The sequence below is a fragment of the Callithrix jacchus genome, chromosome 5 (genome assembly GCF_049354715.1).
Source record: "Callithrix jacchus isolate 240 chromosome 5, calJac240_pri, whole genome shotgun sequence".
Lineage (NCBI taxonomy): Eukaryota > Metazoa > Chordata > Mammalia > Primates > Cebidae > Callithrix > Callithrix jacchus.
This window is the reverse complement of record NC_133506.1, coordinates 52,135,705-52,157,448: the sequence shown is the minus strand read 5'-3', so window position 1 is coordinate 52,157,448 and position 21,744 is coordinate 52,135,705. Positions and strand designations below refer to the sequence as shown.

Here is a 21,744-nt window from a genome sequence, read left to right as displayed (position 1 = left end):
GGTCTCAAACTCCTGGCCTCAAGTGATGCACCCACCTCCCAAAGTGCTGGGATTATGGGTGTGAGCCACCATGCCCCGCCTGTTTTTCCTTTTAGTTCTAACCATCGTAATGGGTGTGAAGTGCCATCTCATTGTAGTTTTAATTTGCATTTCCCAAATGACCAATGATGTTGAGCACCTTTTCACCTGTTAACTGGCCATCTGTATACCTTCTCTGGAGAAATGTCTGCTTAAATCCTTTTTCCATTTCTAGTTGTCCATGTCTATTTGTATTGTCTCTTCAATCTTGCGTTCCAAGAGGTCTTTACACAGCATATTCTGGATATAAGTTCTGTCTTAGTACAAGACTGTTACGACAAAATGTCTTACACTGGATAATTATAAAAATGTTTTATTCTGATGAAATTGGACTTACCAATTTTCTCCTACCACAACGTTTTTGGTGTCACATTTAATAAGTCATTGCCTAACCCAAGATTGTGATTTACTCCTGTGTTTCTCCTAAGTGGTTTGTAACCAAAATTTACAGATTTAAGTCACAGATTTAGGTCTGTGATCACTTTCAGTTCATTTTTACATTCAATGTAAGGTAAGGGTCCAAATTCACTCTTCTGCATGTGGCTATCCAGTTACCCCAGCACTGTCTGTGGGGAAAAAAAACTATTCTTTCCCCCATCAAATTGTCTAGGCCCTTTTGTCAAAAATCAATAACCATACATGCGAGGGTTTATAACTGGACTCCCCATTTTATTCCATTGATCTATACACCCGTCCTCATGTCAGCAACACACTACCTTGCTTAGAGTAGGAACTGTGACTTGTAAGAGCCACATACTGAGTGGATCAGCCAAATTTTTTTTTCTGGTATCTATGAAAAACTCTATTAAATGTTTAGTCATAAATATTTAAAAGTATGCCAAATAAGGTCTGCTATTAACTAAAATATTTAGTTACTCCGTAAGATGCTGCCTCTGAAAAACATCAAAGTAGTCAACCAAATAATCAACGAAATTCTTTAAATAACTGGATCAGTAATTTTTACAGACCTACTGTGCCCAGAACAATAAGAGACATACTATGCCTGGAATCTCTTTTGTAGAAAGCATTATCAGCACAAGAAAAGCCATAAAAGTACTTTTTTCCCTAAAGTTGCCAAAGATTTTCCAGCATCTCCCAAATTCACTGAAGATATCAACAAGCATTTGCTGACCGCCACCCCCACCCTCCCCCCCAGTCCCTGCCTTAGCTTGGTTATTTAATGTGTTTCTTGTTTCTAAAAGTGATTTTCAGGTTAAGATCAGCTTTCTTTCTAGGGTGGGTCTGGTAAGTTTTCATGACTGAAGATCTTTTGGACCAACAAATCCCTGAGGGTGGTGCCATAGAGAAGTTCTATCAATGACTGAAGCAGGTGCCCAATCTAGCATTTCATTGGGACAACCCTTGAAGAAAGGAGCTTGTTTTTAGCCGTCGCTGCAGAGAGTTGGGCTACAGGAGGAAGAGCAGCCTGCTCTGCTACAGGAGGTCCTGGGACGTCTCACGCTATCGGAGGTCTGAGTGGAGCTTTCCCTTGGCTCTGGAAGACGGTCTCTTCCTTGGAGAAGGAATGAGAAAGAATCTGCAGGAACAGAACCAGGTGGCAGTTAAGGCCCAGGGGGAGCTGCGACTCTGGCGTCCATGGCCAGGGGTGGGGAGGAACCAGCGTCTGCTCCCTGTTGGTGCTGCTCCCTCCTTTCTCTTTCTCTCCTCCCAGGTTTCTGCTGTTGCTTCTTTCTGTCACTCCTTGCTGCTCCTCCTCACGACAGTGTCAGGGTCAGCGGTCTCCTTCCTCTAGATCTGACCAGAGGCCACGGACCTTATTCTGCATATAGCTGTGTTGTGTTGTGCCCAGACTTACTGTACTTTTAAAGTTGAACTGGCACTGACAATAAGAAGTCAGGAATCCCTCACATTAGAAATTGAGCAATCTTGCTCCTTCTCTTAAAAATTGAGAAGATCCATTAGCACCAAACCCACACCTTCAAGAGTGTCAATGGCTTGGACCTTAGTAGGAATGCCCCTGTAGACTAGGCACAGAGTCCTCTCAACCACTAGGAAGGGGCCCCGTCACTCATTCTGGGTGCATGTTTGACCCTAGAAATCAGAGTGCAGTGGTTCATCCCTGAAGGATGATGGAAAACAAGCACAGGGGCTACTGAGGAGATGGGGAGTGGGGCTGCCACAAAGGTACAGCTGGCCCATGGGGACCTGCTCCCCACCTCCTTGGTATATAATATGTATTATACAAACAGAAAAAACACCATATCTTCGTGCTAGTGGGTTTATCTTGAGTACTGTTATTGTACAGTAGAAATTATATATCCACTTTAAATTTTATCTTCATTCCCTTTATCACTTGTAACTCCAATGTCTAAAAAATGGGGAAAATGGTTAAAAAAATCATAATACATTCCCAGAAAGGGAGATTATATGGTTATTTTAGAGTTTGGGGCAATGCAGAAAATGCTTATCATAAGTTAAAGGAAAAAGCAAACTAGTAATTGTATATTTATATTCATAAGTCCTCTGGATGCTTTTTAAAAGTATTTTTAAAAAGGCCAGTAGGGAAAGTGCCAAGAGGGACCAGTGGTCAAATTAGGAGCAATATGCTAATGTATCCAGATATTTATATCACTCTAACAAATGGAACAGTGGCTTTCCAATCCTTGTCCTTACCAGTAATATGAGCAGTGAACAGCTGACTGCATGCATCTCTGACCCAGGAATTCCATTTCCGACATGTGTTCCTTTCTCTATCACGGAATCCTGTTTTTGTTCCCATGGCTCAGAGTAAATGAGTATATGTCTGCATGATTGTACTGACTTTTAAAACAGCGTGTTCCCTCCGCAACACTGTCAGCCCCAAGCAGGAGGCATTTTGTCTTCATGTTCCATGGTGGGAGCCTAGGGTTCTGCCCACAAGAGATGCAGTGAATAACTGCTGAATGAATAAGAACAGAGCCTAAGGAAAGATTTCAAAATAGGAAAAAGATGAGATTTTAAAGCCATGTAGTCTCCCAAAAGCTCACATGACATATACATCCCTATACATGAGGGTGCCCATCACACCGTATGTTTTGAAGAAAAAGAAACTTATGCTAATCTGAATGGCAAGAGAGACAGCTCCTTTTTGGCTTGGATTAAGAAACATTAAAAAACCCCACTGCATTCACAATACCTGTTTCGTAAATTATACCGTATGTCCTTTTATTAGGGATTTCATTTTTTAAATGTTTTACTTTAGTCAATCTGTATACGAGGTTTATACATAAAGCCTCTTTACCCTCTGTCCATTTATTGTCAATAAAAATGGGTGCAACAGCTCCTCCAGTATGTTTGGTTCTTGTGTTGACATTTCCCTCAGCGCTATGGAAGTGTAACGTTTTATGTGGGCAACACTCCCCAGCATTTCCTCTGTTGCTTCTTCTACTGCTGTTTGGCTTAGAACGGCTTCCTCCTTCCAGAGGTAGAATGCAAGACAAGAAGTGAAATGAACAGATCTGCTGTCCAGTCCACCTTCACCACGTGCTATGGCGCAGACTTACAGTGGGGGCGCTACCAAGCATACAGCAGGCTCAGCCCTGCCTTGTGAAACGTCTGGATTTTTCTGAATGCTATTTATGGAGAAACAGGATTTTTAAGTGATTTTTATTTAACCCCTTAATGAAAGAGGATCTGATAACTAAATCATGCCTCCTGTTTTTAATATCATTTCAAGAATCTGACCCATGAATGCAGTTTTCTGACTGTGTACCCTTCATCCAGGCCAGCCATCTTCTGTTGTCTCATTTGGGTTTTCAGGAGGGATCTGGTCCCAAGGAAATACTCAGAGAAGCAAAAGCAACAATGAGTTTTCAGTCTGCACGTCAGAACCAACAGGAATAAAACTCTCCAGGGATATATGGCAACAAAACCTGCCAAGCAACTCTGCTCAAGTGATTGAAGGAGGCGCTGCTGCCGGGAGGAACCGATGGGAGAGAAAGGTCAGGCTGGGCCCTAACCCACCAGGACCCCCACTCCAGGAACCAAGGGGCTTCTCCTGGTAAGCGCTTCAGTAACTATGCAGGACTCACCGATGGCAAAGGTTAAGCAGGTACACTTGTGTTGGGGGGGGCCGGAGGTGGGGTGGGGGGGAGAGCAGGGTCTCACTCTGTAGCCCAGGCTGGAGTGCAGTGAGGCAATCTCAGCTCACTGCAACCTCCACCTCCTGGGTTCAAGGGATTCTCCTGCCTCAGCCTCTGGAGTAGCTGGGATTATAGGCACATTATCGCCACGCCCAGCAAATTTTTGGATTTTTGGTAGAGACGGTGTTTCACCAGCTGGTCTCAAACTCCTGACTTCAAGTATCCACCTCGGTCTCTCAAAGTGTTAGGATTATAGGCATGAGCCACCATGCCTGGCCACAGGTATACTTTTTGAAGTAGATTATGTTTTTCTTTGCTTTCTCTATGGTTTTAAAATACTAGAATATGAGTAATATTTGAAATGTAGGTGTTGCAGGTATCTTTTTCTCTTAAAAATAGTCCCTACTTTTTGTTTAAGCCAAAGAAAATAAAAGTAGAATATTTTCCCAGTATGGCATCAACTCGAATTTTTAAATATAAAATGCCACCATTTGTTAACTCCTCACATAAGGCAAATTCAAGGCCACGTCCAAATCCTCAGCTCTCATTTTGTGAAATAAAATTTTATTTCTTCTGGTTGTTTTGAGAAAATATCCTAAAATAAAGTTTTCTTATTTCCATCAAAACAGCTAAAATAATTTATATGTTTTAGAAATAAGCATTTTGTGAAAAACATCCATGTTACCAGACAGATAGCTTTGAATTCAAAATCAGTCCGACTCATAATGCAAATAACTCAAGAAAACACTGTGCTAACACTGAGGCTGCTCTGGACAGCATTCTAAGCTCAGAGGGAAAAGGACACCACATTTTCATTGTGTGGCTACAGGGACTAGAGGACGAGTAGAGAAGCACCTGCAGTTAACGGTTTCAGGCTGCGTCACTCCGAGGACTGAGTACCTGTGAGCACGGAGCACCTCCATGGGCCAGGCTCGGCGTGAAACTCACATCCTTCACTCCTCACCTCCTCCCAGTGTCCTTGAGGCAGACACTACCATACACCATGTCCGCAGTCAAGAAAATGGACACTCAGGGAGCTTCCATTACTTGCCCCACAGAATCCTTAAGTGCTAGGACTGTGAGCTTAACATGAGGGCCCTGATTCAAAGCCCACTCCCTGAAGCCAAATATGAGGTTCCTAATAAGGTCAATGCAATAATGAGCCCCCCACAACCCCTGCAAGGAGTGAAGCGCTCAGAAACTTTATTTGGGTGCTAAATCAGCTGTTTATGCTGGTTAAACTAATGTTAATACTCTAAAACAGTAATACTCTACAATATATGGCAAAATCATTTGAGTTCACTTTTAAAGGCACCCATCCATTATCTATTTACTCATAGGAATTACCTGTAAAATATACAAATATAAAAAATTCAGCAAAAAGAATATATATGGGATGCTGCCAACTCTCCCTAGAAAGTCTTTATCACCAATTAAATACCATCCTAACACATTCACAAGGACTATCCTTCGACGAACAGTTCTGGAGGTAATGTGATATCAAACCCATGTTGCTGACTTCTGCTATTGGCTGTGAAGGCTTGGTGGGAGTGGGGAGAAGAAGACTGTAAATTAGAAGAGACAAAGAACACAGGCACCAGCTCTCATTAGGAGAGCAGTGTGCTTTGAAACCACCCCCGGAAGTACTTTAACCTTCTACAAAAACATAAAATGTAAAATAATTCCACTCTGAGAATTATTAACTGGAAATCATTCCTGTTCTTGTGCAGATTCTGGCACTGAAAAGTTAACCATCATCCTGACCATAAGTTTGATCATTATTTCCACTGAAAGATATTATCTCTTGGATGCTAGATGGCTTCAGTCAACCGAATGTATGATTTTAACATTATTCACTGCTTGGAAGCTGTTTTGTTCCACTGCACACTATATACATATTTAACAATGCTCCTTTTCAAAGGCTGCAGATATGGAGGGCTAAAAGGTTATTAAAATACACAAGGTCTAGGAAAGACAATTTAAAGAGAGACAGCGCACGAAAAAAGCCTTGAGATGCTCTCACACACAAACCCCCAAATTTATTTTATCTTTGAGACAGGATATCACTCTGTTGCCCAGGCTGGAGCAACCTCCTGGCTCAAATGATCCTCCCAGGAGCTGGGACCACAGATGTAGCTAATTTTGGGACCCCTATTACTTGGCTAATTGTTTTATTTTTATTTTTTTGGTAGAAATGAGGTCTCACTATATTGTCCAGGCTAACCCCCAAATTTTAGGAACTGTTTGTGATCTAGCAATACACAAGGAAACAGGACACTGGACTGGTAAAAATAGGTCTGTTCCAGACAAAGAACTTGCAGTAGTACCTGCTCCATAACACACAGGGTAACAGCCACTCTTTCTAGAGCCTTTACCGTAAGTATCTTAAACATCTTTCTATGGAGAAAAAAAAGGGTTCAAAAACTCAGTATGACAACTTTTTTTATGAGAGGCATATTCCCCACACTTAGAAAATAGCACCTACATTTACTGGAAATTAGTGATAGTCACATGTTTAGTAACTAAACTTCCATTATTTTTTCATTAAAAAGTTGACTTCGCAATATAGAAATAAAACAGCCACAACGAAAACTCACTAAGAATTGCTAGGAAATGTCTGCAAAACTGAAAATACTGTTCACCATTACTTTAAAAGGAAAAAAATGCCAGGCCATGAAAACTTTCTTCCTCTAAGAATTTTCATATTACCCATTAGCTGTTATGTTCAAGTGATATCAACAGCAACGAGATATCCAAAGGCTACATTTACAATAGAGGGTCTGGCTGCCTTAAAAAGCTTACGTTGAGCAGGGGCGCGGTGGCTCACGCCTATAATCCCAGCACTTTGGGAGGCAGAGGCGGGTGGATCACGAGGTCAAGAGATGGAGACCATCCTGGTCAACATGGTGAAACCCTGTCTCTACTAAAAATACAAAAAATTAGCTGGGCATGGTGGCATGTGCCTGTAATCCCAGCTACTCGGGAGGCTGAGGCAGGAGAATTGCCTGAACCCAGGAGGTGGAGGTTGCGGTGAGCCGAGATCGCGCCATTGCACACTCCAGCCTGGGTAACAAGAGTGAAACTCCGTCTCAAAAAAAAAAAGCTTATGTTGATACACTGTGTGCACTAAAACATCACTTTATGCTCCATAAACATTTACAATTATTACATGTCAATTTTTAAGTTTTTTTTTAAGACGAAGTTTCACACTGTTGCCAGGTGGGAGTGCAGTGGCGCGATCTCCGCTCACTGCAACCTCTGCCTCCTGGGTTCAGGCAATTTTCCTGCCTCAGCCTCCCGAGTAGCTGGGATTTCAGGCACGCGCCACCACACCTAGCTAATTTTTGTATTTTTAGTAGAGACTGGGTTTCACTATGTTGGCCAGACTGGTCTCAAACTCCTGACCTTGTGATCCACCCACCTTGGCCTCCCAAAGTGCTGGGATTACAGGCGAGAGCCACTGGGCCCAGCCATTAACAAGTTTTTCTTTTTAAAGTTCATGTGGCAAAACCCCATCTACAAAACGTTAGCCAGGCACCTCTAATCCCAGCTATGGGGGAGGCTGAGATGGGAGTACTGCCAAATCCCAGGAGGTTGAGGCTGTGATGAGCCATGATCATACCACTGCACTCCAGCTTGAGTGACAGAGTGAGGTCCTGTCTCAAAAAAAAGCTTATATTGAAACAATGACAAACTAAACTGCTGGGGATCCTGGTTTCCACTAAACAGGGCAGTCCAGCAGGCATCCATTCTGAGGTTTCACAGTGAACCCGAGCCAGAGGGAAGATTTAACTGGGCCGCAGTGAAAGCTGTGCTGATGGAACTGAGGTAGAAGGCAGCAGCAGGTTAAGACTGAACTGGCCATGTCCCTGTGTCTATATTAGGGAGAGAAAAACACTTAGCCTGGGTATTTTCCCGAAGGACAAGGGGCTACCCTTGTGGCTTGTCTTCATTTAATTATTATAAACTACTGAAAATACCCAATCTCCTGGGCTCTGCACAAGGCTAAGTTTACATGGGGTATCATTCTGTGACAGGAGGAACAGGAGGAATGATTTCACGGTCAGCTTAAAAACAAAATAGCCAGGCATGGTGGCTCAGGCCTGTAATTCCAGCACTTTGGGAGGCCAAGGCAGGTGGATCACCTGAGGTCAGGGGTTCGAGACCAGCCTGACGAACATGGAAAAACCCCGTCTCTACTAAAAATACAAAATTAGCCTGGGTGTGGTGATGCATGCCTGTAATCTCAGCTCTTTGGGAGGCTGAGGCAGGAGAATCACTGGAACCCAGGAGGCAGAGGTTGCAGTAAACTGAGATTTGTGCAATGTGCCATTGCACTCCAGCCTGGGCAACAAGAGAGAAACTCTCATAACAATAACAACAAAATAGGCCAGGCACAGTGGCTCATGCCTGTAATCCCAGAACTTTGGGAGGCCGCGGAGGATGGATCACTCGAGGTCAGGAGATCGAGACCAGCCTGGCCAACATGGTGAAACCCTATCTCAACTAAAAATACAAAATTTAGCTGGGTGTGGTGGCAGGTGCCTGTAATCTCAGCTACTCGGGAGGCTGACGCAGAAGAATCCCTTGAATCCAAGAGGTGGAGGTTGCAGTGAGCTGAGACCGTGTCACTGCAACAGCAGGATCTCGGCTCACTGCAGTGCAGTGGCACGATCTCGGCTCACTGCAGCCTCTGCCTCCTGGGTTCCAGCAATTCTCCTGCCACAGCCTCCTGAGTAGCTGGGATTACAAGCTCATGCCACCACGCCTGGCTAATTTTTGTATTTTCGGTAGAGACAGGGTTTCACCATGTTGGCCAGGCTGGTCTCAAATTCCTGACCTCAGGTGATCCACCTGCCTCAGCCTCCCAAAGTGCTGGGATTACAGGTGTGAGCCACTGCACCTGGCCTACTTTCATTTCAAGAACATTTTTCATTCCTATTCAATTTCTATTATCAGGTGTTATTTATTTTAGTACTCTCATACAAAATGTATAAATTATGATGGTTTTATGTTTATAAAAATAAATATTACAGAATTTATAAGAATGTCTTTAAATTAGGTTATAAGAGTTCATGTTTGAGGCAAAAAACATTTACTGAGCCAGTGGAACACACTATAGCCTGACATACCTGGGCAGTGGCTGCTTGTTATTTTTGAAGCATGATGGGTAGAAATAAACTGTACAATGAAAATAAATACAACATCTTTAAAATCCAAAATTAATGTTAATAGTTTTTGGTGGCTCAGAGTTTAAGAACACAAGGATAACTCAAAATGCTGCCTGGTTGAGGCTTTATCCAAATAGCGTTTGTAAAAATCATGTGGAAAGGCAAGGGACCAGTGTCCAATCTAAGTTCAAACACCAGTTGAACGTACACAGGGTTTTTAAAAATAGAAGTAGGAACAAGATGCAACTAAAAATTAGCCAGATGTGGTGGTTCCCTGATTATCCCATTGCACTCCAGCCTGGGTGACAGAGTGAGACTCTGTCTCCCAGAAAGAGAAAAGAAATGAGTTTCTGAATTGTTTGTAGGAAATATGTCATAGATTAAAAACAAGGTATCTTTATCTAATAAATAACATTATTTGATAATCATATAGTTGTCTGTCTTGAGTCTATAAAGGTGCATGAATACGTGCAGCAGTAGCAAAAAGTGACCAAAAGTGTTTCAATTAATTAATTATTAATACATGCAAAGGTCATTCTTTGGAGTTTTCTTTTCTCTTTTTTTGGGGGGAGACAGAGTCTCACTCTGTCACCCAGGCTGGTGTGCAATGGGATAATCAGGGAACCACCACATCTGGCTAATTCTTAGATTTTTTGTAGACATGGTGTCTCACTATTTGTCCAGGCTAGTCTTGAACTCCTGGGCTTCAGTGGTTTTCTGCCTTGGCCTCCCAAAGTGCTGAGATCACAGGCATGAGCCACTACGCCTGGCCCAGAAACTCACTTCAAAAGGTTTAAGTGTATAATCATAAAATTCCTCTTAATTTGTCACTTCTTTTGTTGGAAAGATGTAGCCTTATATACAGAGTAATGGCATACAATGAACTCTGAATAATACAGAACAGGTCAGTGTCTATGTCCAAAATACGTATTTGCGATTTTTCATCTCCCTAAATAAGGGCAATAACATGAAAACATGCTCAACATCATTAGTCATTAGGGAAATGCAAAGTAAAACCACAGGGAACTGACATTGCATACTCATTAAAAGGTAAAAAAACCATCTGACCACAGCAAGTACGCATGAGGATATATAATAAATGGCACTATCATGCATTACTGGCAAAACCACTCTGGAAAACCATTTGGCAGTTTCTTAAGCAGTTAAACACACAATGACAAACTCAACTATAGTGACATATAGATTATGGCATATCACAATTGTCACAGATGCGGGTGGAAAGAGAGGATGAAAAGGAACAAAAGAATACTTTGAGGAATCAGGGAAATGCTTGTTATCTTGATTGTGGTGATGGTTTCATGGGTGTGTATATGTAGTTTAGTATACTTCAATAAAACTGCGGAGGAGAGTTACGACATCCTAAACTGTATCTGTTGTTCTTTTAGGAAGCTTAAAGGAAAAATACTCAAATTATGGTAATAACAATGCACTTGGAGCTCAAAACATGAGCCAGCTTCGAGCCACAAAGTCTGGACTTATGGCGTGCACAGTTATCTGCATCTTCATTTTTCTTTATTTAAGGAATCCAACTCCTGCAGAACCAGAGGAGGAACCTATCTATCCAGAAGTAGTAGAATGTGGCTTTTACCCAGATGAACTGTGTTCCGCTTTATTTGAAGGGAAAGGGGCAGCCCCCCAAATTGCAAAATTTTGCAAAATCCCTCATAAATCCAAAATACATGATCATTTACACACACCAGGAAACTGTTCCAGGATTTCTCACGGGCTACATTTCATAACCAGACCCCTGTCTGCAGAAGAGGGCAATTTCTCTTTGGCATATATTATAACTATTCATAAGGAGCTGGCCATGTTTGTACAGCTTCTCAGAGCTATTTATGTACCTCAAAATGTTTATTGTATTCATGTTGATGAAAAGGCCCCAAAGAAGTTTAAGACTGCTGTGCAAACCTTGGTTAACTGTTTTGAAAATGTTTTCATTTCCTCCAAGAGAGAGAAGGTGGCTTATGCTGGCTTTACAAGACTACAGGCAGATATTAATTGTATGAAAGATCTAGTGCATTCCAAATTTCAATGGAACTATGTCATTAATCTTTGTGGAGAGGATTTTCCCATCAAAACCAACAAAGAAATCATATACTACATCAGAAGCAAATGGAATGATAAAAATATCACTCCTGGAGTAATCCAACCACCACATATTAAATCCAAGACAAGTCAAAGTCATCTCAAATTCATTCCTGAAGGAAATACCTACGCATCTCCAAATAACAGATTCAAAAATAAACCACCTCATAACTTAACTATTTATTTTGGAAGTGCTTACTATGTACTTACGAGAAAGTTTGTAGAGTTCATACTGACTGATATCCGTGCAAAAGACATGCTTCAGTGGTCCAAAGGCATCCACAGCCCAGCGCAACACTACTGGGTGACCCTGAACCGACTAAAAGGTAAGAATGACCCAACGGTATGGATGCCTCTTCAGGTCAGCAGCAATAGGAGATGATTTATTTACTTTTTTTTGAGATGGAGTTTTGCTCTTGTTGCCCAGGCTGGAGCACAATGGTGCGATCTCAGCTCACTGCAACCTCCGCTTCCCAGGTTCAAGCGATTCTCCTACCTCAGCTTCCTGAGTAGTTGGGATTACAGGCATGCACCACCATGACCAACAAATTTTGTATTTTCAGTAGAGATGGGTTTCTTCATGTTGGTCAGGGTGGTCTCAAACTCCCGACATCAGGTGATCTGCCTGCCTGAGCCTCCCAAAGTGCTGGGATTACAGGCGTGAGCCACTGTGCCCAGCCAGAAGATTTATTTATTTATTTATTTTTTGAGACAGAGTCTTGGTCTGTTGCCAGGCTGGAGTGCAGCGGTGCAATCTTGGCTCACTGCAATCTCCGCCTCTTGGATTCAAACAATTCTCCGAACTCAGCGACCTGAGTAGCTGGAACTACAGGCGCGTGTCACCACGCCCAGCTAATTTTTATACTTTTTAGTAGAGACAGGGTTTCACCATGTTGGCCACGATGGTCTCAATCTCTTGACCTCGTGATCCTCCCACCTCAGCCTCCCAAAGTGCTGGGATTACAGGCGTAAGCCACCACACCCAGCCCAGAAGATTTATTCTTTTTTTTTTTTTTTAACTCAGTCTTGGATACATCTTTATCAGCAGAAGATTTATTCTTAACTGAAGATTCTTTTTTTCTATTTACCTATGTTTCTTTGGCTTTGTAAATGTTCTACATTTTGCAGGACCTTCCACTTAGGGAGACAGGAAGTTCTCTGATTTTAGGGGTCTGAAGTTAGCTAAAAGATGTACCCAAATCAGTCTGGCTGCTTTTGTTCCCTCTAAAAAGAAGTATTTGCATTTTGCATTTCCTCAGAGACTTTGGAGAAACCTGAGCATAAATCTTTAAAAAGTCCTTCATTTATTTGATAAATACTACTGGATACCTACTAGTGCGAGGCATTGTGCTAAGGGCTCTGTAAGACAGAAAATATTAAAGCTAGTAATATTTCTGTGGCAAGTCCAATACTTCAGATGGGTTATCTGAAAGGTAAAGTGAAATCAGTTACCACCCTTTAAGTGGACTTCAGTATTTTCCCTTTGTAAAATGTGAACTGCCTCCTATAGGGAGTGTAGCTTCAAGCCTGAACAACCAAGCTAATCAGCCTAGATAGTGGTGTATGATGAATCCAGCAGAAATTGGTTAGCATTTTTCTTATAATCTCATATCCACTGCAAGTTCTATTTTCAAATAATCTCTGAGGGCTGTTACAGAGAAAGCACAATCCAAAGAACCCCAAGAGAATCACGAAGAGCACTCTGCATACAACAGGTGAGTAACAAGGGCTGAGAAAAATGAAATCCAAGTACAAAGATGGGGATCCCCGACCTTGGTCCACCCAGAAGCTACTGCCAGTGCAGCACATGCTGCTATCCCCAAAAGCACTAGCCTTTGATCAGATGTAACAAGTGAAGGATTTCAAGGAAGGCTGGACTTTCTCCTTTACTTTTCTCACTGACTACCTCATCTAGAGGAAATGGAAATGACAGCACAGAAGAAGTGATACTAAAAGAAGTGGGAAGCAGATTCTACACCATGTGGTTTTGTTTTCCTCTTAGATGCTCCAGGTGCTACACCAAACGCTGGCTGGGAAGGAGATGTTCGAGCTATTAAACGGAAAAGTGAGGAAGGAAATGTTCATGATGGATGTAAAGGTAAAAAGAAAAACAAAACAAAAAAACCTTCGAATTTTACAACTAGAAAGCTGCCTCAATTCCAGTGGGAAAGCCTGAGGATCATGTTTAAAGTAATCTGGAATTAGTGATGATCCAATTAGCACAGGTTGAGTCAATTTTAAAAAATCTTTTTTATATAAGATTCATAAAGAAAAGTACACAAATCACAAAGAATAAAGGTTGATAACATTTCACAAAGTGAATACACCCTCTGCGGCAATAGCTGGGCCCTGCCGTGTGTCTACACACAGCTTCCTATCCAGTGACAGGAACTACTGACAAAGATACAAGAACTGATTTTAACAGCGCTTCTGGGTAAGGTCCTTGGGTTTGAATATAGTAGACGAGCTATTAAAAATAAACTAGGGTTTTTTTCAGCTGTTTAAAGGACTGTACTAAAATAAACAGGTTAGAGACAAAAAATGTAAGTTCAATACCAGACCAGTTCAAAGACAAGCAGCCCTGCTGCCAGAGTGCACAGCCCCCTCCTGTGTGTGCCAGGTTAGCGGGCTGGAACCATTTTCTAGTGAAGCGGTTTTTAAAAAAGTGGATATGATTCAATTAGGGATCCATTCACATGGTAGAAAGGTGACAGGTAAACCACAGGTTAACAAGAGCTCTGCTCTTTCTTTAGAAAGCAGGGGCTCCCTGTCATTACACACTGGGGTTCAAGACTTGTCAGTACGCTCAGAAAAGCAGGGGGATTGATTCTTCCTGGAAACAGGAGACCCTCAGGTGTGCACATGGTATAAGAAGTTATGAAGGGTTGATACTATCAATAATAATGATTCAGAATTCTGAATGAAATCTGAATGTTTGTACAATGTTTTAAAAAACTCTAGTTATTATAAATCCTAACAAAGTTCTCATTCCCTAAAGTAGACATTTCAGAAAGTTCTTACCATCCCCAGATTCCATATGAAAACAGTTCTCACAGTTAGGCAGTAGTGTGGCATCTGTGGCCAGCATTCAGATCAGCACCCAAAGTAGGCCAAGCTCTGGTGTAGGGAGGCAGTAAACCTTCGGGCCCGGCTCTGGGCCTGCACTCAATCCTCACAACAATTCTCAGGTAAAAACAACTATTATTCACCCTTTACCGACCAATGCGGAACCCAAGGCTCAGGGAAGTAAAGTCACTCCCATGGGCACAGGGAGGGGCAGGGCTGGGGCTCAGACTGGGGGCAACCACCTGCCGCCACTACAATGTGTGAGCTCCCAGCCCGACTCTGCACGCAGAAGGACGGCTATCCCATTACAAGCAGCAACCAATAGTTCTTTTATTTTTAATCACCCAAATAGCATTAACACAGCTCTGAAAATGGTCCGTTGATTTTTATTCCCTTCTAGTTCAAATTCATCTCTGTCTAACTGGCACAGCTGTACTGTTATAATCAAGGTGTACTGAGTTGCTTTTCACTTATGTCCTAAGTTTCTCCCACTGTCTTCATATCTGTAATCTTTTTTTTTCTTTTTTCTGAGACGGAGTCCCACACTGTCACCCAGGCTAGAGGGCAGTGGCGCGATCTCAGCTCCCAGCAGCCTCCACTTTCTGGGCTCAAGTGATCTTCCCACCTCAGTATAAGTAGCTGGGGCTACAGGTGTTAAGTCTGGCTAATTTTTTATTTTTGTAGAGATGGGGTCTCGCTATGCTGCCCAGGCTGGCCCTGAACTCCTGGGCTCAGGTGATCTTGCTGCCTTGGCCTCAAGGCAGCAATATGCATCTGGCCGATATTTATAATTTTAAACTAGTTAAATGTAACTCTACTGAGATTCTAGCACATTGTAGCAAATACATTTAACAGTAAAAAATTTTTAAATCATGGTAATAGCTGCTACTTATATAGTCTTACAAACAACACTGGACTTTCTGTGCAAACATCCCCCTGCCCCTTTCAAAAATAGTATTTCCTTAAGATAGTTTTTAAAAGTAGGATTACTGGGCTGGTGTGGGGAAGAGAGCAGCAAGGAGCTGGACAGAGAAAAAGCAAGGTTTCTGAAACAGACCTCCTTCCCTCTCATACACACACTGAGCCCTCACTTCTCTAAATCTGTTTCCTTACCTGCAAACTGAGAATAGCAATAGAATCCACTTCAGAGTGTTCCTTAAAAGAGAGAGCAGAAAGAGCCAGACACAGTTGTCAAGCACATAAATATTACTGAGTCTCCAAGGAATCAGGTCAGCACTGGATTCCAACACTCATTCCCACTTAAAAAAAAAAAAAATTTTAAATTAGAGATGAGGTCTCACTCTATTGCCCAGTCTTGTCTCGGACTTCTGGGCTCAAGTGATCCTCTTGCTTCGGCCTCCTAAAGTGCTGGAATTGCAGACGTGAGCCACCATGCCGGGCCTGTAATCCCACTTCAATGTTTCTGACAAATGTTGACTCTGAAAAACCAATAAAAAGCAGCGCCAGGCACAGTGGCTCACACCTATAATTCCAGCACTTTGGGAGGCTGAGGTGGGCAGGTCACTTGAGCCCAGGAGTTTGAGACCAGCCTGGCCAACATGGTGAAACCCTGTTTCTATAAAAAATACAAATAATAGCTAGGCATGGTGGTGCATGCCTGGGGTCCTCAAAAAAGGTAGAAGCAATGACTTATTAAAAACCGTAACATTCTTATGAACTCCTTACAACCAGTAAAAAACTTAGAAGTTCATGGAACTTAGAATCTATCAGAATTGAGATTTTATCAGACAGATGAGTGCTAGCTCATCTCCTTTGTGCCCACGATGAGCTAAAATTTCATGGTATTCACCGAACGTATTAACTAACAAAGATTTTAGAAATCACTAAAAAAAAATGAAGGCATCCCTTTCCACCGTAAGTTCAGAATTCAACATAAAAGCCCCTGTCAAAGCAATCATGGAATACTGTTTGATGTTAACTCTGGTGAAGCTGAGGCTCACAGATGGCAATGGACGAAGCCACTTTCTGTGCACACAGAATGGGTGAGAAAACAAAGGCAGCTAGGTTTCCGTGTTTCTTTCTGCAGGCCACTACGTCCAAGACATCTGTGTATACGGACTAGGAGATCTGCCGTGGCTCATTCAGTCGCCTTCTCTGTTTGCCAACAAATTCGAACACTCGACAGACCCGCTTGTGGTTACCTGCTTAGAGCAGCGGCACAGACTTCAGGCGCTCAGGCAGGCAGAAGTTCCTACAGAGCCACACTGGCACTTCCAAAAGCAGAGTCATTTCAGTATGAGACTGCACCGCTAGGGAGTGTCTGCTTTCTTACTTGTTGACTTGAAACAAGAGAACATTGAACCAAAGAAAGTGGGAAAATCATTCCGAGATACAAATTATTCCTTAAATGAATACAGAAACATGCTGTTGACCAGACTTTACTATTGATTACAGGCCACTTTTATAGCTGTGGGAAGGAAATCACAAGACAAAAAAACTCAAGCCTACCACTGGTGACATACAGCAATGCATTTAGAAGGCCAACTGCTTCAGTAAAAAGCTGCTGAAAACACAAATTCTCCAAACACTTGGATCCAGGCTCAAGCTAGAGTAAGAATGACACAGCCTGTTTTGAAGACCCAGATATTAAGAAAGAACAAACTCCCAGGGAAAATGAAAATATGCTTATCTGAAACAGTCCTCACTGGCTGCAAACAATGTAACTGTTCTGGCAGTCCCAGACAAATACTGATCAGTATTTGTCTTTAGGTGAAATGGAACTCATCTGCAGTAGCAACCACACCTGGTTAAAAAGGGTGCCCTAAGTGTCTGCGGTCCTGACGTGACCTGCCATCTCCTAGCACCCTCTGTGGGGTAGACACATTCCACAGCCGAGCTGTCCAACGCTCACCAGAGCCACAGGGGCTCCTGGCATTGGAATATGGCTAGTGCAACTACAAAAGTGAATCTTAATTTGTATTTAATTTTCTAAAATTAAGTTACCTTTAAATAGGCACATGTGGCTACCGGCACCATGCTGAACAGCACAGACCTGAGACATGAATGGTCTTAATTATCTCTATTCACAGATTTGGGTCTCCTCCCTTACAAAGTCCATGACTTTTTTGTTGTTGCTGCTGCTGCTGTAGAGAACTTTATGTACAGTCCTTCTCTAACAAGAGTTCATACGGCATCATATGAAACTGAAATGCATGACTATTAAATGGCGCAACATACAAGAGATTTTAAAAAGGGATTTAAAAAAGAGAAAACTGGAACCAGAGGAGAGGAAATGAAAGAAACAATTCCAACGCAAAGTGTAAACACCTCAGTACATGGAAGCTTCCCACGCATAGAAATGAAGTCGAATCGCTGTGTGTCAATGAGATAGCCCTGGGAAAACATAATTGCTAGCCAGAGGGGAAAGGAATTTGGAAGACAGATCCCACAGATCAAACATCAAGGAACCACAGAAAATTAACACCTTTGTTTAAACAAACATTTCTTTCCCTTGGATATCTAATCCAAGAAAAGCACATATGGAAAAAATATATTAAGACTTTCAAAAAGAACACAGGAGCCCCATGACAGCGCACCACCGCCTTCCTACACATTTTTACAGGCAAACAAGGCGCTCCCAAAGGCAATACCTGGCTACGTGCTGACGGGCTATTCATTCAGAAAGCTCAGATCACCACGATTATGTCCCCGGTATTTTATAACTCAATAGCAACTGAATGTAAACCCCACTAATGGAACAATAAAAAAGCTTCTATCATTCAAGTTACTTAAAGCCTGCCTTCACTTCATTCCAGTATCAACCCATGATACACCCAGTCACATACTGTGGAGGGGGACTTGTGAGAGCATCCGCCCACCAGCACTGTTAGGAGGGCGTGGGTGCTCCTGGGGAAGAAGCACTCAGAGAAACGTCTGACATTCTTAATGGAGGAGGAAATCGAGACACAGGGAGACGATGAGATGTTCCTGGGATCACACAGCTGGGAAGGTGAGGATGGGATACACTCTGCAGTATACTGCTGAGTCCCAGGCAGCTACACCACCTCACCTCACACAAAGCAGCACAAATTAAAACAAACACCTGCCCCAACAAGCTTACATCCTGCAATGAAGTCGTGTCCTGAACAAATCATTGCAGTAACAGCAGGATAAAGCAGAGTAACAAAAGGACCCTAAGTGCATGTGGAATGCAGCAGCCTAAGACTGGGCTTCCGTGGAGGGTGGGGGTAGCGATGGAAAAGGAAGCTGAAAGGCAGGGAGGCCAAGGCAGGGAGGCTGAGAGGCAGCCTCAACAGGCCTGGGAGGCTGAGAGGCAGCCTCAACAGGCCTGGGAGGCCAAGGGAAAGCAGCAGCCTCTGTGAACATCAGAACGAGAAGCCTAGGCTCACTCTCTCCTGATCAGACCCTCAGTGTGTTCATGGGTACAGTAAAAGAACAAAATTAAATCTCATGTAAAAAATGTCTGAAATATATTGCCAAGGTGATGTATATAAATAGGAATCTCAAAATAATTTCTCTAGCTTTTTGGGAACAGAACCCTCTTGCTACCACATAAAGTTTACTCTTCAATTTTTTGATTCAATTTTTCTTACATATGAAAGTTTATGGCTGCCTGTGCTGTGTCGTATGTGATTTCTTGAGGCTAAATATTCGCAAAGAGTATAAAGACAGCATAAAGCTAAAATAATTCCAAGGCCAAAGCCTGAAAACCAGAATTAGCTGCATTGACTACTACTGACGACACTCCTTTTCCCTAACCTAACTTTTTCTCTTTCCACTCCACCAGCTCCATGAAAAGCAGGTAGACAACAGTGCAAGTATGTATTTTTTGACTTCTGACTTTAAAACACCCACACACCTCATTCACCTATCTACAAAGCCCAAATAAATGAATCACAGAGACAGCGAGTCCAATGCTACTGATCACAACTCCAATACTCCACATCAGCACTTTTCAAATTTTACTGTGCATTAAAAATCATCAAAAAATCTTATTAGAATGTAGATTCTACTTCAGCTGATCTGGGGTAGGGCCCGAGAGTCTTTCATTCTTTCTTTTCAGTTAACTAATTTTTTTTAATCTTGTTTTTTTTTTTTTTTTTTTTTTTCCTGAGACGGTCTCATTCTGTGTCACCGAGGCTGGAATGCACTGGCACCATCACTGCAGCCTTGAACTCCTAGGTTCAAACCATCCTCTTGTCCTAGCCTCTCACATAGCTAGGACTACAGGTGTATGGCACCGTGGCTATTTTAAAATTTGTTGTAGAAACAGGGTCTCCCTATGTTGCACAGGCTGGTCTTGAACCCCTGGCCTCAAGTGATGCTCCCGCCTTAGCTCCTAAAAGGCTGGGATTATAGGTGTTAGCCATTGTGCCTGCCCAAAAGTGGGCATTTCTTAAAAAAATAAACAAAAAACCTGCCAGGTGATGACAAGATTGCAGGTCTGTGGGTCATGCTTTGAGTAACAAGCCCATCATTTATTTTGCAGCCTGTAATTACTGCAATGTGTTTCTTCTTATTACAAGAAGTGCAGAGCACAGTAGGGAATACAATTAATTTTTTGGCTAGTGATTTGTTTATAGTAAACACAAAAACACCTAGCAACTACATCTCCTTGGACCCTGTTTACTGAAACCAGTGTGCACACCCTGTGTTTTAGAACATGGCACCAATGCCATTTCAAGCTCTCAAGTCTCTTTCGGTGAACTGAAAAGCCAACTGTTGGTGAAACTACAGCCTGAAAAGTGGAGAAAATGTATACCCTCAACACCACTGAGGTTCCTGACATTCTTACGGCACTGGTTTCTCTAAATGTTAGACATTACCTAAAAAGTGAAAATACTTGTTTTAGACTTTGACACTGTGGCTTTCTCTCTTCATTCAGTTTTGTGATGCACTACAGTTCCTGAAACTGCACCATCACTTTTCTTTTTGGCAGAGTTTGGCTAAAATAGGTAGTGTTCACCTCTTCTTCCTGGGCATCCAGCTAGACTACATTTCCCAGGTTACCTTGCAGGTGTGGCCATATGACTGAGTTCTGGTTGATACAATGTGAGCAGAAGCCACAAGCGTCCCTTCAAGGCCTGGTCCATAACAACCTCCTAAAAGGTCCATACCATCTCCTAAAAGAGATGTTCTCGTCTCTTTCTGATAGGAACATGTTCCCAAAACAAGAGGTCAGAGCTACAAGACAGCAGCAGCCTGAATCTTTACCTTTGGAAGAAGGCTGCCCACTGGATTAGCCGCTGGAAATTTGGGGTTGTTTGTTACAGCAGTTAGCCAACCCTGACCAAAACACAGGTTAAAAATTCCTTATCAGAAAATATGAAATCTGAAATGCTTCAAAATCTGAAACATTCTGAGTGCTAACAAGTTGTCACAAATGGGAAATTCCATACCTGATCTCATGTGATAGGTCACAGTCAAAACTCTGATTAATGTATAAAATCATTAAATATATTGTATAAAATTACCTTCACGCTGTATGCATAAAGTGTGTATAAAATTTAAATAAATTTAGACTTGGGCCCTACCCCCAAGACACCTCATTATGTTTATATTAATATTCCAAAATCCAAAAAAAATCTGAAATTTAAAACACTTCTGGTCCCAAGCATTTCAGATAAGGAACATTCAACCTGTACTTAGTATTATTAAGCTTTAGAAATTTGAAATTAAAAATTGGAATTTGAGTCTTGATAAAAGTATATGAATTCTCCATTTATTTCCTCATTTTAAAATGTTATTATTTAGAATTTTGGATCTAAATAAAAAGCATTTGAAAATTTACTATATTCTTTCATTTTACATAATAGAATCTGAGGGTCAAACAGGTGAAGTGATATTCCCAAGGCCAGAGCCGGTGTGTGAGGCCAAACTGTTGTACTTGTTATGCAATGGGCTGGATGTGTTCCTTAAAGTTTATTTGTTGGAAACTTGATCCCTAATCCGTGTTGGGAGGCGAGGCCTCATGGGAGGAGTTGGGGTCATGGGGACAATGTCTGCATGAATGGATGGATGTGGGAGTGGGGTCCTTACTAAAGGACAAGGCAGGCTCACTCTTGCTCTTGTTCTCTCTCTCTGTTCCTCCCTCCCTTCTCCATGTAATGCATTCCATCATTACAGCCCAGCAGAAAGGCTCACACCAGATGCTGGTGCCTTGATCTTGGACTTCCCAGCCTTTGGAGCTGTGAGGAAATAAATGTCTGTTCTTCATAAATTACCCAGTCTTGGGTATTCTGTTATAGCAGCACAGA

At 42.2% G+C, this 21,744-nt stretch overlaps 2 protein-coding genes across 4 annotated transcripts in view; one reads left to right on the top strand and one right to left on the bottom strand.

Annotated features, from left to right (window-relative positions):
• The window catches only part of RTF2 (replication termination factor 2), a 53,348-nt gene that overhangs the window by 10,612 nt on the left and 20,992 nt on the right, over positions 1-21,744 (bottom strand). The window lies entirely within an intron of this gene.
• Positions 3,974-21,277, top strand: LOC100400279 (putative beta-1,3-galactosyl-O-glycosyl-glycoprotein beta-1,6-N-acetylglucosaminyltransferase 7). 3 transcript variants are annotated; one of them, XM_054255477.2, is made up of 4 exons: positions 3,974-4,078; positions 10,738-11,766; positions 13,443-13,538; positions 20,643-21,277. In XM_054255477.2, exons 2-4 carry the CDS (start codon positions 10,797-10,799, stop codon positions 20,765-20,767), a joined length of 1,191 nt encoding a protein of 396 aa, XP_054111452.2. In that variant the 5' UTR covers positions 3,974-4,078; positions 10,738-10,796; the 3' UTR covers positions 20,768-21,277. The 3 variants fall into 3 exon arrangements, with proteins under 3 accessions (XP_054111452.2, XP_017827616.3, XP_002747748.3); XM_017972127.4 differs by having other exon boundaries at positions 16,922-21,277; XM_002747702.7 differs by having other exon boundaries at positions 16,554-21,277.

Coding starts and splice junctions, on each gene's coding strand:
- LOC100400279 (XM_002747702.7), top strand. CDS start 10,797: ATGAGCCAGCTTCGAGCCACAAAGTCTGGACTTATGGCGTGCACAGTT. Junction 11,767..13,442: donor GACCCTGAACCGACTAAAAG/GTAAGAATGACC, acceptor TTTTCCTCTTAG/ATGCTCCAGGTGCTACACCA. Junction 13,539..16,553: donor TGTTCATGATGGATGTAAAG/GTAAAAAGAAAA, acceptor TTCTTTCTGCAG/GCCACTACGTCCAAGACATC.